Here is a 16336-nt window from a genome sequence, read left to right on the forward strand (position 1 = left end):
GGAATCAGTTGCATGTGAATGTCTATCAGCGAATCTTTTCACTTCAGTTTCCAATTCAGAAATCCCCGCCACAAACAAAGGTACGTGAGACTAGCGCACCAGTTCCCAAAGTTGTGAAACTGACAAGGAAAATATATTGAGCACTGTGGAAACGGAAACAGAGCAGCACTCATGCCAATTTATTCAAGAGATGATAAGCATGCCTTGGCACCTCAAGGTACCTCAAAGGGCAGGCTGAGGGGAATACAACACCATCAGAATAGTCCTGAACTGATGAACGCAAACTCTCAGGAAGGAAGCCCGCCCGCCCCCCCCATGACAAGGAAAATGTATCAAGCACTATGGAAAGCAAGACTGCCATACACATGTTTACTCATGAGTAGGCAAATGTGCCTTGGCTTTTATTGAAGGCCAGCAGAAAGGGAATTCAAGGCCACAAGAATGGTTTGATCCAATAAATGTGGAGCTCAAACAATAGAAGGCAGCCCCCCTCATCATAGCAAAGCATAAATCAGAGGCTTGAGTGATTAGTAAAGTGAAAGTGGTGGGTTTTTTTTTAAGCTTCAAAGCTAGGTAGGTCCCACTGTTGTCCTTCTAAAAAGGGGACCTACCCCCCTTTTAACCATTAATTTCAAGAGCACAGTTCTTGAGTTGGCATCCTTCAGTCTCGGAAGACTATGGTGTCACGCTCTGAATGGAGGTTCTGGAACAGAGTGTCCTCTCCAGTGCGCAAAGCCTGGGTAAAGTAGGTATGGAGGATAGGCTGTTACCCATGCAGCAAATCCCCCCTCTCCACGTCGCTGAAATGGTCCAATGGAAAGGCAGAAGCCAATACGGTTGGTTCCAGCGGCATCGCAGGAGTTGCCAGAACGTGACTGTGTTCAGCCATGAACTGCCTCAGGGACTCCAGCTCCGGATTTTGCCTCGAGGTTGACTCCTGAAGCCTTTTCCATAACTGGATGTAGCCCTTGTGGAGGTTTGGGATCAGAGTTTTCCTTCTCTCAGATGAGCTGCCTTCCCAGGCTAAGGAGCCCCATCTACCCTAGGCTGTTTAGTCGCCTCTTAGGACAAGTACAGCCAAACTGAGGGCCTATTCTTATCCCCAGCCCCCAGGGGATCAAATCCATCCTGACTCATGAAGCTCACTGGTTAAAGTGGACTCAATCACACTTGTAACAATCCTGCAAGGTAGTTTAGGACAAAATGGGATAGCCCCAACCAGTGCTACTATATGCTCCTTATTGAAGTTGCAAGAACTCAAGTTAATGGCTCCAGCTAGTCATGGAAATTGAGTAGAGTTTAAGGGACTACAACCCTCCACTCTCCTTTGAATTGCCTATTCTTCCATCTGCAAGCACTAGTTATAGAGATTTTGCATCTCAAAGGGCAGAATTACTCTTTAAGAAGCCTGCTGGTGGCATTTCCCCAGTCTAGCAAGGATTATTCTTAACCTCCAACATGAACAAATTGTTCTCATGAAAACAGGCAGCTATGGCCAACATCTATAGTTAATCAGCATTTGAAATGTAGAACTGAGGTCAACAGAGCTATCCCCCAACTAGGTGTGTGCTACATTTCTTTTACAAAAAGTCTGTTTTGTGTAGCTGATAACATGATGGCTTGATGGGAGAGCTGTGTGCTATTTGCCTCTCCTACCTGTGAGCTAAGGAAATCATGCCGCCTCCTTGCAGGAATCACTGTGGTGGGGATCTATTCATGCAGCAGAATGGAAGGCATTATATAACCTACTTAGGGCCAAGACCTACCCAATTTTCCAGTGCTGGTGCAGCTGTGCCAATGGGGTGTGCACTGCATTGTGCAGGGGGGAGCCCATCACAGAGATCTCCTCAAGGTATGGGAACATTTGTTCCCTTACCTCAAGGCTGCATTATGGCTGCACCAGTGCTGGAAAGTTGGATAGGACTGGGCCCTTAGTCTGTAGATAGGAGACCAAATTTTTGAATACTGAAGTTTTTAAAGCAGTTCTTCATGTAGGAAATGAGCACAGAGGGGAAAAGGCTAAACTAGAATTTTTCTTCCTAGTGTGTTGCTTTTCTTGTACACACAGGAAGAATTCTCAGAATTATCTACCTTCAGTTTGAAGTGGTTCAGTCCATTCTGTCAGCACATAACTCTGTAACCCCATTCTGCTGTGTGTTTAGATGTACCCGAAGAATATTCTGAAGCAATAGGAAGAATTAAGCTGCCACATTTTATGGAGAATTAAGGTCAGGGCCAGAGGAGAGATTCGCTCCATTGCTTCTGCAGAGCTAAAATACAGGCTAATTGTTAAAGACAGTAACAGCAGAAATTTAGCATAATCGTGCATTTTAAATATGCAGGTAGAACACCAGTGTCCAACATAATACATACATAAAATGCTGAGGGTCTGTTTTCCAGGGTCTGTTTTAATTTAAATGAAAGTAGTGAGAGAACACAATATTGCCAAGACACAAGACACTGCCCCAAATTGGAAAGAGCACTTCTGACTGCTGCAGAGCTCAGCTCCTTGCAGGAATATAGGCGGATGTTTTGGCAGGACTTGCTGTCACAAGTTTCTGTGCACACCTTAACCAAAAGATGACTCCAGTCTTGGATTGCCATATCCAGAAATCTAGTTTTCTTAATTTCCAAAGACAGGAAGAGTACGTCTTAGTGAATCTGTACAAAACATTGAACTGTAGGATCAGTATAAAGTGAGAGTGAAGAGCAATACAGAATTAGTTCAGATGCACTGCCTGCCACATGCAAAAATGAGGGTGTTTAGAAAGAGTCTGAAAAGCATCTCTGGCCCTCAACCATAGGACAAGTTGGAAAGGACAGCCTGAGCATGCAGCACAGGCAAAGACCATGAGATACCTATTTGGTGCCCCCCCCCTTACTGTGCAGAGAGACAAAGGGCACAACAGGCATGTTAAATTTTTACTCTAGACAGAGCTAACTGCTCTTCTCTCCACCCAGACCCCCAACTTGCATCCATGGGTTGTGTGGAAAGGCAAATACACTTCAGACAGCACAGTCACAGCCTTTGCAATGCTCCCCTTTTACAGAAGGGGGCAACCTTTGCGCTTCTTGTTTTTCCTGACTTGCAAGGCTGCCCGCGTGGCCATTTCAAACACTTCCCGCACACCATCCTTTGTCTTGGCTGAACACTCCAGGTAGCCAAAAGCATTGATCCTGTTTGCCATGTCTCTTCCTTCTTCTGGCTTCACAGGTTCCTTATAAATGTAAAAACAAAAAACAAAAAAACAAAACACTTAATTTTCCCTCCCTGATTAAACCAAGGAAATGCAAGATTGCCGTATTTTGACCAAACATGCACAGCAAAGAGCATTCCTCAGTCACAGCAGAACGAGCTACTTGCAGAAATATGGGCAGGATAGGTTGGAAGGACTTTGTGTTGACCCTATGGCTAGATAGGAGTTCTGTGGTTAATTGGCTTGGCTGCTCCAAGCCAGCTGTGTGCATGTGTGTGTGTGTGTGGGGATAATACAAGTCACATTAAATAAAACAAAAAGTACACAAACCAATGTTAAAGCAACATTTTAGTTTTTGCAGAGACCAAACTTGCTTTAGACAGTCACCTTTGCACGCTGCCATCTGTAGTACTCTGCCCAGCACTAGCTTTGTGATGTCATGGCTGAGGGGGCCACTGGCCCCAGGTGCCATGATTGGGGGGTGACAAGCTACCCCCGGCCTCCCATGTCCCCCAACATGGTGGCTGCAGTGCGGTGGGCACCAGCTGCAGCCAGTAGCTGAGCAACTGGGTGGCACAAAGGTGTCCACCCTCTTTCCAGTGGGGGGCGGGAACTGGAACCATGGAAGTGGAGCCACAAGGAGGCCTTCACAGACCCAGTTTTTCTGGTGGCAGTAGTGACAAGCAGGCTGCAATATGGGTGGTTGGAATGGGTAGTGCAGGATGAGCATGGGTCAGCCTCTGGGAGGGAGGATGGGTGGAAGGAAGGAGCAAGGGCAGGTGGGTGAGTGAGAGATGGGGGAGCAGGGGCACCTCAGCAAGTAGTGGCTGCCTCTGGGAGGGCAAATGAGTCAGGCAGCCAGCCAGAAGTGGAGGCAGAGGAATAGGTAGCATGGGGAGGGAGCGGTTCCTGGGGCTCGGAAACAGCAAGGGCAGGAGGGTGGGTGGGTGAGGCTGCAATCCTACCCTCACTTGCCTGGGAGTTTGACTATTATGGGGCTTACTTCTGGGCAGACTTGTGTAGCATTGGGCTGCTAAGGCTGCGCCCTTCCTGGTCCGGCAAGCCTCTTCTGCATTTTCCACCTGGGGCTCCTCGCTCTTCTCACTTTGAACAGTGGGAGGTGCAGCTGGCTCTGGTTGAAGACCCAGGGTACTGGTTGAATGGGGTACTGGTGGCAAGGAGCAGCAAAGGCGCCCACCAGAATTTCCCAAGCACACATCCTGCCAGAGCACCCCAAAGATGGGCTGTGGAAACCACATACCACATTGGCTTAGCACAGGGAGACTTTACTCAGGCACAAGGTTTGTCCCTGAGACCCCTTAGGGCTCCACAAGAAGAGCACAAGCAGGCTGCAATCCTATCCACACTTTCCTGGGAGTAAGTCCCATTGACTATTATGGGGCTTACTTCCAGGTAGACATGCAGAGGATTGTGCAGCCAGCAGTGCCCCTGAGAGATGGGGGGCAGCAGTTAGCCAGCAATTTTTGTGATATGCTCTCAACTGTTGATATGTCTCAGATTTCAACTGTTGAAATGGTTAATCTGGATGCAACATTAAAATGGAGCTTTGGTTACTCAAAGGTCTGTCTGCATATTTGTGGAGTAAGTGGAACCTATGAGTTTATACAGTGGTGCCTCGCAAGACTAAATTAATTCGTTCCGTGAGTTGTTTCGTTTTGCAAAATTTTCGTCTTGCGAAGTGCAATTTAAAACAAACCCCCCCCCCCCCAAAAAAGGAAAAAAATTCGTCTTGCGAAGCACGGCCATAGAAAAATTTGTCTTGTGAGTCACCAAAAAAATCACAAAACGCTTTCGTCTTGCGAGTTTTTCGTTGCGCAAGGCATCACTGTATATTAAATGAGACAGGAAAACAAGTAGTATACTGTGGAGACTAAGGGCCCAAACCAACTTTCAGGTTGAGGTAGCCACAGTACAGCCCCATGTCCCCACATCTTGAGAAAGCCCCAATGACTTCCCCTCCATTACAGGATAGACCTCCCACTAGCACAACTGCACCAGCACTGGAAAATTGGATAGGATTGGGCCCTTAACCAGAAAAGTGAAGATAACTGGAGTAAGACCTGCTCACCCACCCCATATTACCTTGTGCTCTGATGCTCTAACCATTGAGCTCTAAACATTAAAAGTTTTCTTTCAGCCTGGCTGCAATATATGAAGGGGAGCTAGGTTAGGAGAAAATTGTTATGCAGTGAAGCATAGCAAGATGAGAGAGGAAGATTTGTTTTCCTCTCTTGCATGGACCTTTCAAAGCAGACAATATATTCCACTTTATACCTGAATGGAGCAGACACATGAAATAAACTCCATTTGGCTGCCCCATGGCATCCAGCCTGGCCCTCATTTATTTTTATCTAGATTTTTTCCTTTTCACATTAAATTATTTTTGAAGGGTGTGTTTCATTTACCTTCTTCTTGGATAAATGCCCCACTATTTAGCATATGTCAAAATTCAGGGTTTTATCCTTGCCCCTGCTGCTACCTGTTCCTCACAGAGGTGGCCACCGGCACAAAAGCTCTCCAGGAACCATCATAAAAAAGCCACGAGGCTGAAGTTGTTGCATTATTTCTATTTTAAAGGCGCTGTCATGACCCATACCTGTTTCATCTTTGCCAATTCCCTGCGGGTGTGTTCATCATTCCGCAAGTCCTTCTTGTTCCCCACAAGTATGATAGGCACATTTGGGCAGAAGTGCTTCACTTCAGGAGTCCACTTCTCAGGTATATTCTCTAGAAGCGTCAAGCACATAGAGAAAGTTTCTCACAAAGCAGCCATCATTTACACACTTTTTGTATTGGCAACCTTCAGTCTCGAAAGACTATGGTATCGCGCTCTGAAAGGTGGTTCTGGCACAGCGTCTAGTGTGGCTGAAAAGGCCAATCCGGGAGTGACAATCCCTTCCACACCGGAAGCAAGTGCAGTCTGTCCCTGGTCTGTCTCCCTGGCTATGGGCCTTCCTTCTTTGCCTCTTTGCCTCAGACTGTTGGCAAAGTGTCTCTTCAAACTGGGAAAGGCCATGCTGCACAGCCTGCCTCCAAGCGGGCCGCTCAGAGGCCAGGGTTTCCCACTTGTTGAGGTCCATCCCTAAGGCCTTCAGATCCCTCTTGCAGATGTCCTTGTATCGCAGCTGTGGTCTACCTGTAGGGCGCTTTCCTTGCATGAGTTCTCCATAGAGGAGATCCTTTGGGATCCGGCCATCATCCATTCTCACGACATGACCAAGCCAACGCAGGCGTCTCTGTTTCAGCAGTGAATACATGCTAGGGATTCCAGCACGTTCCAGGACTGTGTTGTTTGGAACTTTGTCCTGCCAGGTGATGCCGAGGATGCGTCGGAGGCAGTGCATGTGGAAAGCGCTCAGTATCAATGTGCTTTTTAGGGAAGACAATGATAACAGGGACCTTCTCTGTGGGGCTCATAATCTCAGAGACACAAGAGGAAGGGAAGGAAAGTGACAATCATGGATAGACAAAGGAAGAATGTGTGTGCTATTATTTCATGTACACATACTTGGGCTTTGTTACATAGTAAGGAGACTATGGGGTTGAGCCAAAGTCTTCATTGAAAGGACCGTTCAGGAGAAATCTATAGAGCAGTGACATTCTGGGTTCCAATCATGAGGAGCAGCAAGGAAGGAAGGAAGGCAAGAGTCATTTGAAAGAGAATTCTTTAGGATGGCTGAGGATGACAGAGCTGGACAAGGGTAAGACACCAGCAGGGGCGTGTTATCAGGAAGCAAAAGCAAAGAGATATGGAAATGGGTTAAACCTTTATATTAAAGCCCCGTTAATATGGAGTGAAGGTTATTCACAGAAAAAGAGGTCAGGACACTCCTGGAAAGGCCACCTTCAGACTAGCAGATGACAAACCCAGTTTGTTGTCAAGAGCTGGATACAATGAATGTCCTATTTTCAGAGTCTTGGCCAGCACAGTACTGCGAGCCTACTTGATCCACCACACCCTGTAGCAGCTGTAAGGGAGCACTGTAATACCTACACCAGTTAAATTTTAGAACATTACTCAGTAGAGCGAAGGAAGCTCACCACTCAAACCTCAGAACCACCACCAGCAACATCCTTGCAGCCATGGACAAGAACTGCTTCACATAATGCTACAAAGGAGGACCCATACAGCAAAGTTCTTTCACGTACTGACACCCATCCCACATCCACCCATATTCCAGTTATGATAGGTAACTGCCACCATTCATACCTTCCTTATGGAATCTGAATCTTTACGGTCAACAGTTTATGACTTGCACTGAAACAATTGCCCTAAGGGCCATGGCAGGCACTTGGTCAAGGAACAGAGAGGTGGAGGAGAGACTTAGGCTGCAGTCGTAACCACACTTTCCTGAGAGTAAGCCCCATTGAACAAAATAGGACTTACTTCTGAGTAGACCTGGTTAGGATTGTGCCCTTAGTCACTCTAGCCAGCCAGCTGGTTTTTGATCCATGGTCAAAGCCCAATAGATAGGACTCCTTTCCAACATGAACTTTGGTCCATGCAACTTCTTGTAACTTCTGCCAAACTCTGCAACCTCTTGGACACAAGTTTATCAGTGAAGGCTGTTTCAAAGTTGGCCTTTTTATGCTAACATGGAGCAATACTATGGTCTTGTTCCCATAAAGCCCTGGGAATTAATGCGTGATTCTAAATGATGCTCTATTTCACAATTTAATGTTCCAAACTAGTTGTAGCAAGCATTGGAAAAAATCATCATCATCCTTTTTCCAGTGAAAAGAAAACTCTTGCAAGGGTCCAAACATAGTTGAAATACCATCTTGATCAGGTCAGTCTCTTCAGTGTACAAATGGCCACTCTAGTTGCCAGTGCTTGAATTAATTTAGTACTACTGAAAATAGACACATTTCTCAAGTAGCTGCTGTTGCTAAGTGTCTGATCAATCTTCCAGTTGGCTTCAGAAGGGCTTGTTGGCCAGCACTCCATCCTGTAGTCAGAGAATCACAGACCCTGCAAGTCATCTTGAACCTGCAAATGGCTGGTGGCTAATCATAATTCCTTTAGCATTTTCCAGTGTGCCAAGTGCCTTACAGTCTCCACAACCCTGAGAAACTGACCACATGCGCACCCAGATCTCTGCACTACATCCAAAACCACATCATTTTAGGAGATTGAAAGGAAGCTGTGATGGATGGACAGTATCATGTAGACTGCGTATTCATTACCCCGCAAGTCATGGCCTTACCTAAACTGTCTGGACTGTCAATGGAGAAGCACATGAGGATAACATCAGTGTCTGGGTAAGAGAGAGGCCGCAGTCTGTCATAGTCTTCTTGCCCAGCTGTATCCCAAAGGGCCAGCTCTACCTAGAGACAGATGAAAGTTTACATCAATAATCAGCATAACAGCTGCCTCCCTGGAAAACAGAAGATAATGAGGGCCAAACTACATTAATTGCATTAATGCATCATTGGCCTCAAACACTTGCTTTGATGTTGGCTAACCAGTAGTGAGGGCAGGGGAAGGGAGGAGAACAGAAGAATCAGGATTGGTACTGTCAGGCCTTTGGCATCTGTCAGGCCTTGAATTGTCAGCCAGGATGTGGCAGGGGGCCTTGATGCCCAGGCCCAGCAAATGTAACTGCAGCACTACTGATGTAATTAAATGCACCTGTGTAAGGTGGGAGATGTGATAAGAATCACGTGGCCCATGGTGGAATGGTGCAATGCACCACTGGGCAGCCAATCAGAGAAGGGTCACAAGACTGTCATGAGACTATGAGGCCGCCCTGTTCTGATTGGCTGGCTCCGGTATATAAGGTGACTGGTGCAGACACCAAGTGTGGGTTGATTGTGGTGGATGTTCAAGGTGAAGTACTGCTGGTTTGTTTTCTGACTCAGACTGCTTATCGTGACTGCGCCTTGCTGTATCCCTGACTTCTGGACCGTTTGACTGACTACTCTCCTGCCTGCTCCTTACCAATACATGCTTCTAAACTCAACAGGCCTGTGTCTGTGGCTTTGTTTGGGACCGGTTGCTTCCTGTGCTGCCCCACTATGCTCACTCTGCTACCGGGAAGACAAGGGCCATCCTCCTCTGCCAGCCCAACAGGTACTATGGAGGAAACAAAGGGTAAAGGCCCTTTCTCTGTATGCTACAGTCAATCAGAGCCCCCTACAGATATTTAGGCAATAAGAAACAAACACATCAGAGACAATTATGCAATTAACAAAATACATAGTAGGCAGGTCCACCCTATCCATGAAGACAACTGTAGCAGGCACTTCAGGCAGTTCATTGGTAGGAGTGTCTGTCTTAGGTCACCTATTTATCCCCACTGCTCCTCCTTCCACTCCCTGGATTGGAAAAGAGGCAGATGAAGAGGAAATGTGTTGAGGAGATGGGTGTGGAGCCTGAACGTTGGAGAGCAAGAGGATCAGAGGCTGGCACACCATTGGGTAAGAGGGACAGATTTAGCATGCTGCCCCAGGAGTCAGGAGGACTTGGGCAATAAAAATATTGCCCAATAAAAATATCAATAAAAATATTCTGCAGGGAGTTACAAATCTCTCTCTCTCTCTCTCTCAGTAAACACCGGAAGCAAACCAAAAAGCAGCCCTTTTTTCCCATTCCATGTGTCTTGGTTAACTGGCAGATTTAAGGCAGCCTGACACAACATCTGCCCTAATTAAGCTGACTGAGCCCAGTAATTGATTAAGGCCATTATGCGGTCTGCTCTATAGGACTGTTGCAGAGCTACTCTCAAGGGCACCACCACACTGCATTAGAGGATCATAAATCTGTCAGGAGAGGCCATCCCCAAATGCAGCAGTATCACATCTGATCAATGTGTCAGGTGAATTACAGAAGGCACAATGATAAATGGAGGTTCAGCATAAACTCTGCAGAATCTTTTACTGAAGTCACTCTTTAGTAAGTGGGTTGTGGATTGTGGAAGTCTTGCCCAAAAGACATGCAGATCACCACCAGAGCTTGTCTTCTGCAATGAAGCTAAGCATCCTAAACTTTTGGCCAATCCATGTCTTCCCAACTTTTTAGGAAGACACCTTGATTATCGAGTTTTCATTGCCTGCAATTAAGACATGTTCCAATTCCTGGAAACAGAAGGGAACCTAACCTTGCATCAGTCTGCATTTGGGTAGGAGACAGGAAGAACAAAGAAGGTCTAGACAGAAGCTCAGGAAGATACAGCACTAAACAAGATTTGGAACTCTCATTGATGTAAAGCTCTAGAGTGCATTAATGGTAGGATTTAACGAAGAGAAAAACATCAAGGATGAATTAATTTCATCCAGGATTTTGGAAACAGGCAACAGAAATTAGGCAGACAGAATTTTTAAGAAGCCAAATGTCAGGAATGGTGTGACTTTCAGCAGCTACAAACGAACTCCAACAGAAGCGAAAGAAGCAGTTTACTGGGTTGAGTGTAAATAAGCTCAGAAGCTGCCCCTACTAGCAGAGCACATTACCTGCTTCCCATCTACTTCAATGTCAGCAATGTAGTTTTCAAAGACAGTTGGTACATAAACTTCTGGGAACTGGTCCTTGCTGAACACGATCAGTAGGCAGGTCTTTCCGCAGGCTCCATCTCCCACAATCACCAGTTTTTTCCTGATGGCTGCCATGGCTGTAGAGAAAAAAGGAAAGCTAGATTTGAAGAACAGCTCACTAGGAAATTGGAGTGTAGCAGTGTATATCAGACAGCACAATACTTCTCCTTGTGGGCAAGAGAAAGGATTATGTATTCTCCAGGCCAGAAGTATAGCAATTTTGTACCAAGGAAGCCTCAACTCTCAGAACAAATTATGCAAAGCAAGTAGGTCACCTGAAGAACTTCCCTCCCCCTTCGCTTAGAAAAATTTGCAGAATGGGAGAGTAAATAGTACCACATTCACATCACCACCATGCTAGTTGCATGTCTGTGTCAGCAGACAAAGATCTTGTACCATTTTGCACACCAAAGTGGTGAAACCTGGACCCAGAGCAAGCTGAAAGGCTGCACAATACCCAGGAAGTTGATGCGCATAATTGTAAAGGTGTCACTGGCACCATTTTCCATCTCAAAGTCAATTGCCTTGCATTATAAAACAGTGCGCTTTGTTTGACCTCCCTCTGACATCCCTTGGAGAACATGACTAGGTTACATTGCAAGCCAGATGTACGGACTATGAAACCACAAAAATGTCACCACATACCATGCTTTCTACTGGCTTCAATCCAGCAGAAGTTATTTTAGACACTCCAAGGCGGCCTAGAGCACAGTGATGCAATGGAAGCAAGACTCAACAAGAATGCACACTTGAGAAAGGGCCAGAACACAGAAGCTTGGAAGTTTTGAAATGCTTCTCTCTAGAGCAGCATTTCCTACCTTTCGGATAGCCAAGGCCTACTTTGGCTTCTTCTGAATGAAAATGAGGCCCACGTTGTGCTTTTATACCCAGCTAAAGTTTTCTTTCAGAAGATTCAAAAAGCAAGAATTATGTGCCCAGAGAAGATTCTAACTGCTCTCTCTCCATGAGTCAATGACCTGGGAACTCCACAGCAATTACTTCTAACTCCGAGTGCAAGTAATTCTGCTGCATCAAGAGTGATCAAATAATCCCAAATCTTAGCTGACGCAGCAGAATTAGCTGCCCAGTGGAGGCTGAGGCCAGAGCACTGAACCATGTAGAAAAGGGCAGAGGGCAGCCCCTTTGCTGGATGGGTTCTCTGTACTCAAAGAAAGTTCAATTTAAATGGGTTCCTTGTAACCCAGAAGCAGTTCTCTCACACTGCACCATCTGCTCCCAACTACCCTCGAGAGAGTTGACCCTACACACAGCATGAAAGCTGCAAAATCAGATGTGCTGCAAGTACCTCTCTCTCTCTAATGTTTTGAGTCTTGGGACTGACGCCCCGGCTACCAGGGTTGACACTTTTAGAATAAAACCATTATTTATAGGGTGTGACTTCGCCCATGGATTGAGGAGACCAGGTGGAGGTTGTCCAAATCGTCAGGATTCATCCCCCCCTCCCCTGTATGCACAATTTTCACTGTCTTTGCTTCTTTGTGCCCTGCCTCTTGGAGCATATGACAGACCTATTCTGCTGCCCTGCCTCCATCTGTCTTCTTCATTTTCTCCCTGCCCTTCATTCAATATGCTCAGAGAGGTTTGGCTATAAGAGAGTAACTGGTCTAGGGTCACCCAGCAAGCTTCATGGTCAAGTGAAACCTGTCTCCAATCCTAGTTAGACATTCTCACGGCTACATAATTCCAGAAAGTGGGAAGCAGAGTGAAGGCTGGCACACACTAGGAAAGGGGATGTGTCTGACAATACTTGACACATCATTTCAAGCACCAGGAGGCGAAGGCCATCTGCTATACCTACAACTAACCCAGAAGAACAACCACCTTGGCTCTTTGTAATGACATTATCTCCTATATAATGTCATTTGATTTTATATATATATCTCACAGCATCCTAGTCAGTCGTGTACGAAGGGAGGTACACAGGTACAAGTGACCCCAGGCAAGAGGGCTGGGGGGTGCTGCTGCCACCCCAGCCATGCTCCCCTGGGGGGCATTCGTGCCTGCTTCCTCCCACTGGAGGTGTTTCGAGGGTTGGAGAGAATGTGCACAGTCTTCCCAGTCCTCAGAAGGCCTTCTAAGGCCTCCGGAGGGCCTTAAAATGTCACTTTGTGTTTTCAGCCAAAAACCAGAAGTGACATTTTTAAGGTCCTCTGGAGGCCTTAAAGGGGAATGGCACCTCCAGGCACCAAAGTAGCCAGGACTGCCACTGATCCTAATAATCATTATGTAATCAAGATGCTCTCATCTAGACTAGGTTTTACATGTTTCACTAGAAAAGAATGTGTATGTCAAATCATTAAATTCCCGTATGTTACTTTTCAAACAGTTGCTATCCCAGCAGTTCACCAACCGTAACCTGACAGACAGAAGTTCATCAGGTGTCATTTCCCCAATCATTTTAACCACAACATGGAAATGCACCCATACATATTGTCTGACTGTGATAAGCACAGGAAGGGGACAAGCTTAGATTGGCAGCACACTTCAAGCTGGTCAGCAAACAAAAGGAATTTGGGAATCCTGGGGAATTCCAAGAGATGTTTCTCCAAAACATTCCCAGAACAGGACACCTGAGTAATACCTCACTCAGCCGCAGGTCACCTTGCAGATAAACACAGCGAGACGTACACCCCAACACTGTTGTGAACTAGAACCGAGTGGAAACATTTTGCAAACTGAGAGCCCTGTAAAAAGACTTGATTGTTGCCTTGCAAATACATTTACAAAAAAGGGAAATCATATGTGGCCATATGAGTCACCTGCACACAAAGGGATCCGTAACAGCAAACACCTGTTGTGAAATTAAAAACTAAGCCATTTCCAAATGAAGGTTTTCCTGCCAGAAATACTTGGGGTGCCATTAATATGGCAAGGAGATGGGGCCATCTCTTGCTTGCAAAATTCCTTAAGACTCCTGGTTTCTTCAGAATCACTGTGACAGGTTTATCCCTTTGCCTGGGCAGGAAGGTCACAATGATTTCTGAAACTGTTCTGCATTAGCTCATTCTTACAAAGCAAAGAGGAGCAGAATATTTACAAAGGGAGTGCTTTTCTTGTACACCGGTTCATACAAAACAGCACATCGAAGCATGCCATTGCAGCTTCCCAACATTCACTCCCATAGATAACACTGGCCACAACAGAATAAAGAGCCTTCTAAAGACCAACAAGTTCATTGTGGCATAAAGCTTGCATGATTCAAGTATAGTATCAGCAGGGGGCATCCCTGGACAAATGCCCTGGACTGATGCTTGCAGTGGGCCTCCCCTTTGAAAAAAACACTTTAAGTTCCCCCTCCCTTCCTGGCATTCTTCTCATTACTGGAATACTAGAGCTACTACCAGTTCCTCCATACTGCACACCTATGGAACTTTGATTGTATGTTTATAGCTGGGCTTTTCAGACTGCGGTGTCACGATGCCCCAGCCTGTGGGCCCTGGCCTGTTTCTCCTTAAGGGGTGGGGATAGCCAGGAGGAAGGGAGGAGGCAGTGGCGCGATCCCTAAGATCGTGCTGCTCAGGGGGGCTGCAGGGGCTTGAGTACACTTACCAGAGCCTCTTGCAGCCTCCCGGGGGTGCAGGGAGCCTTGTGCAGTTGTCCGCAGGGCTCCCCGAAGCTTCACAAGTGAAAGTGGAGTGATCACGCTCCGCTTCCACTAAACCGGAAAAGGAGCGCAATTACTCCACTTTCACTTTTGAAGCATCGGGGAGCCCTGCGAACAGCTGCGCAGGGCTCCCCGCACCCCCAGGAGGCTTCAGGAAGCTCTGGTAAGTGTACCCAAGCCCCTGCAGCCCCCCTGAGTGGCACGATCCTGGGAATCACACTGCTGCCTCCCCCCCGCCCCCACTGCCTCCGCCCTGCAATAATTTACTGCGGCTTTCAAACTCCCTGGGAGTTTGAAAACTGCAAGTTTATAGGAACTTGCTTGAAAAATAGAAACTATTAAAATCTGAAGCAGTAACGTAACTAGAGAGGGTGCCTGAATGCAACATGTAAGCGGCCCCTCCCCCTTCCCCTTGGAGCCATTCAAGGCAGCTAAAGCAAATTGGAGGCATCACCTCCATTCTGCTCTAGCCACCTGGGATGATCCTAAAGGGGAGGGGGAAGTGTCACTTGCATGGCATGTGCAGGCGCATGCAACACTTGTTCTGTGACCCCCCCTCTAGCTATGTTACTGATTTGCAGTGCCCTTGGGAACAACTCCAAACCAAGAGAATGTACATTGCCATTAACTCTACATATCATGGGACCACACCACCCACCTTCTTCTGCTTTGTCTCACTTCATTGAAGACACCAGTTCAGACCCTGGCAGGGTAGGAAATGACTCCTGTCCAAAACTCTGAAGAGCGCCTGACATTTTGACTGGACATTACCAACCTGAATGAACCAATGGTCCAAATCAGTACAAAGGAGGTTTAATAAGTGTTTAACTGAAGGAGAAGCCCACTCCAATGGCTGACAAGAGAAATCTAAGAAGGCACAGCACACTCCTCTAGACAAGCAGGCTGTTCTCAGAGGCAAGGCAGAGAGAAGTTAAAATATTGAATTCAAATAATCAACCTGAAGCTAGTGGATAAGATTAAAATGTTTAAATACTGCCTGTTAAATATGGAGAATGAAATACAGCCTTCGCCACTCAACCAACTGCAAGAAATCAGTGACAGGTCTATTTATAACACTTTTTATAAAGCAGAGTGTTTCAACACTTATTTCGTTCACCCTCAGTTTCTATCTCAGTACAATTTACTTTTCAAGAATCAAAATGCCTTAACCACTTTACTGTACTGATCTATGGTTAATAAGTGTTTGCCATGTTCACACAGAAGACTAACATCAAATCATAAAATTGCTATAAAGAACAGTAGCAACAGCTACAGTCACAGATACAATTAAGGCCACAGAACTGAAGTGATCAAAATCAAGCCCTCTACCAACCCAATTTTAAGGATACAGCAAGTTGTCAGTGGTCCATATAGGGTTCCATGGCAATCATGCAAGGACACCTTTGCGTGTAACTTTCCATGCAGATTTACTTCTTTCCATTTTCCAAGAAAGGAAAGAGGTGTTACATGTGCTTGTTGTTACATGTGATGTTATTACATCAGAGGTGTTGAGGCTTACTGAAGAACTTCTGGGCATGGAACAAGCTACCCTAATGATGTATACAGATTATTTCTGCCAAGTAACAAAATTCTGCTTACTACAGGGGTATTATTGCATCACCCAGTGTGGGAGGCCAGTGTGTGTCACCCCTATGATGAACCTCCTCCCATGCAGTGGGTGAGGCAATGCCCGGGTGGCGGTGATGTACCATCACCCTGCCCCAGCTAGTTTTTTTGCTATAACATTTGATAGAATAGAGATATTTCAATGCAGTTTGTTTCACTGCACTCTGCATGAAAGTACGCATTGACTGATATATAATCTGATGGTATTATTCGAAAATACCAAGATTTTAAAAATTCTGGCATGCAGTGGTGTCACCTGGTGCAGCCTGCACCCCCTAGCGATGCCATGAAAATGAACTTTTGATTAAGGAGCAAATGGGACATCGTGTGCAAC

At 46.2% G+C, this 16336-nt stretch overlaps 1 protein-coding gene across 1 annotated transcript in view; it reads right to left on the reverse strand.

The window, feature by feature from the left end:
* Nucleotides 1-2388: 2388 nt before the first annotated feature.
* Nucleotides 2389-16336, reverse strand: part of RHOC (ras homolog family member C) — a 34039-nt gene continuing 20091 nt past the window's right edge. The window contains exons 2-5 of the mRNA XM_066623276.1: nucleotides 10671-10828; nucleotides 8426-8546; nucleotides 5815-5945; nucleotides 2389-3218 (exon numbers count right to left, since the gene is read on the reverse strand). Of these exons, the coding sequence (XP_066479373.1) occupies nucleotides 3045-3218; nucleotides 5815-5945; nucleotides 8426-8546; nucleotides 10671-10826 (582 nt within the window). The 5' untranslated portion in view covers nucleotides 10827-10828 and the 3' untranslated portion in view covers nucleotides 2389-3044. The remainder of the gene's footprint in view (nucleotides 3219-5814; nucleotides 5946-8425; nucleotides 8547-10670; nucleotides 10829-16336) is intronic.

This window comes from Tiliqua scincoides, chromosome 4, assembly GCF_035046505.1.
Source record: "Tiliqua scincoides isolate rTilSci1 chromosome 4, rTilSci1.hap2, whole genome shotgun sequence".
Lineage (NCBI taxonomy): Eukaryota > Metazoa > Chordata > Lepidosauria > Squamata > Scincidae > Tiliqua > Tiliqua scincoides.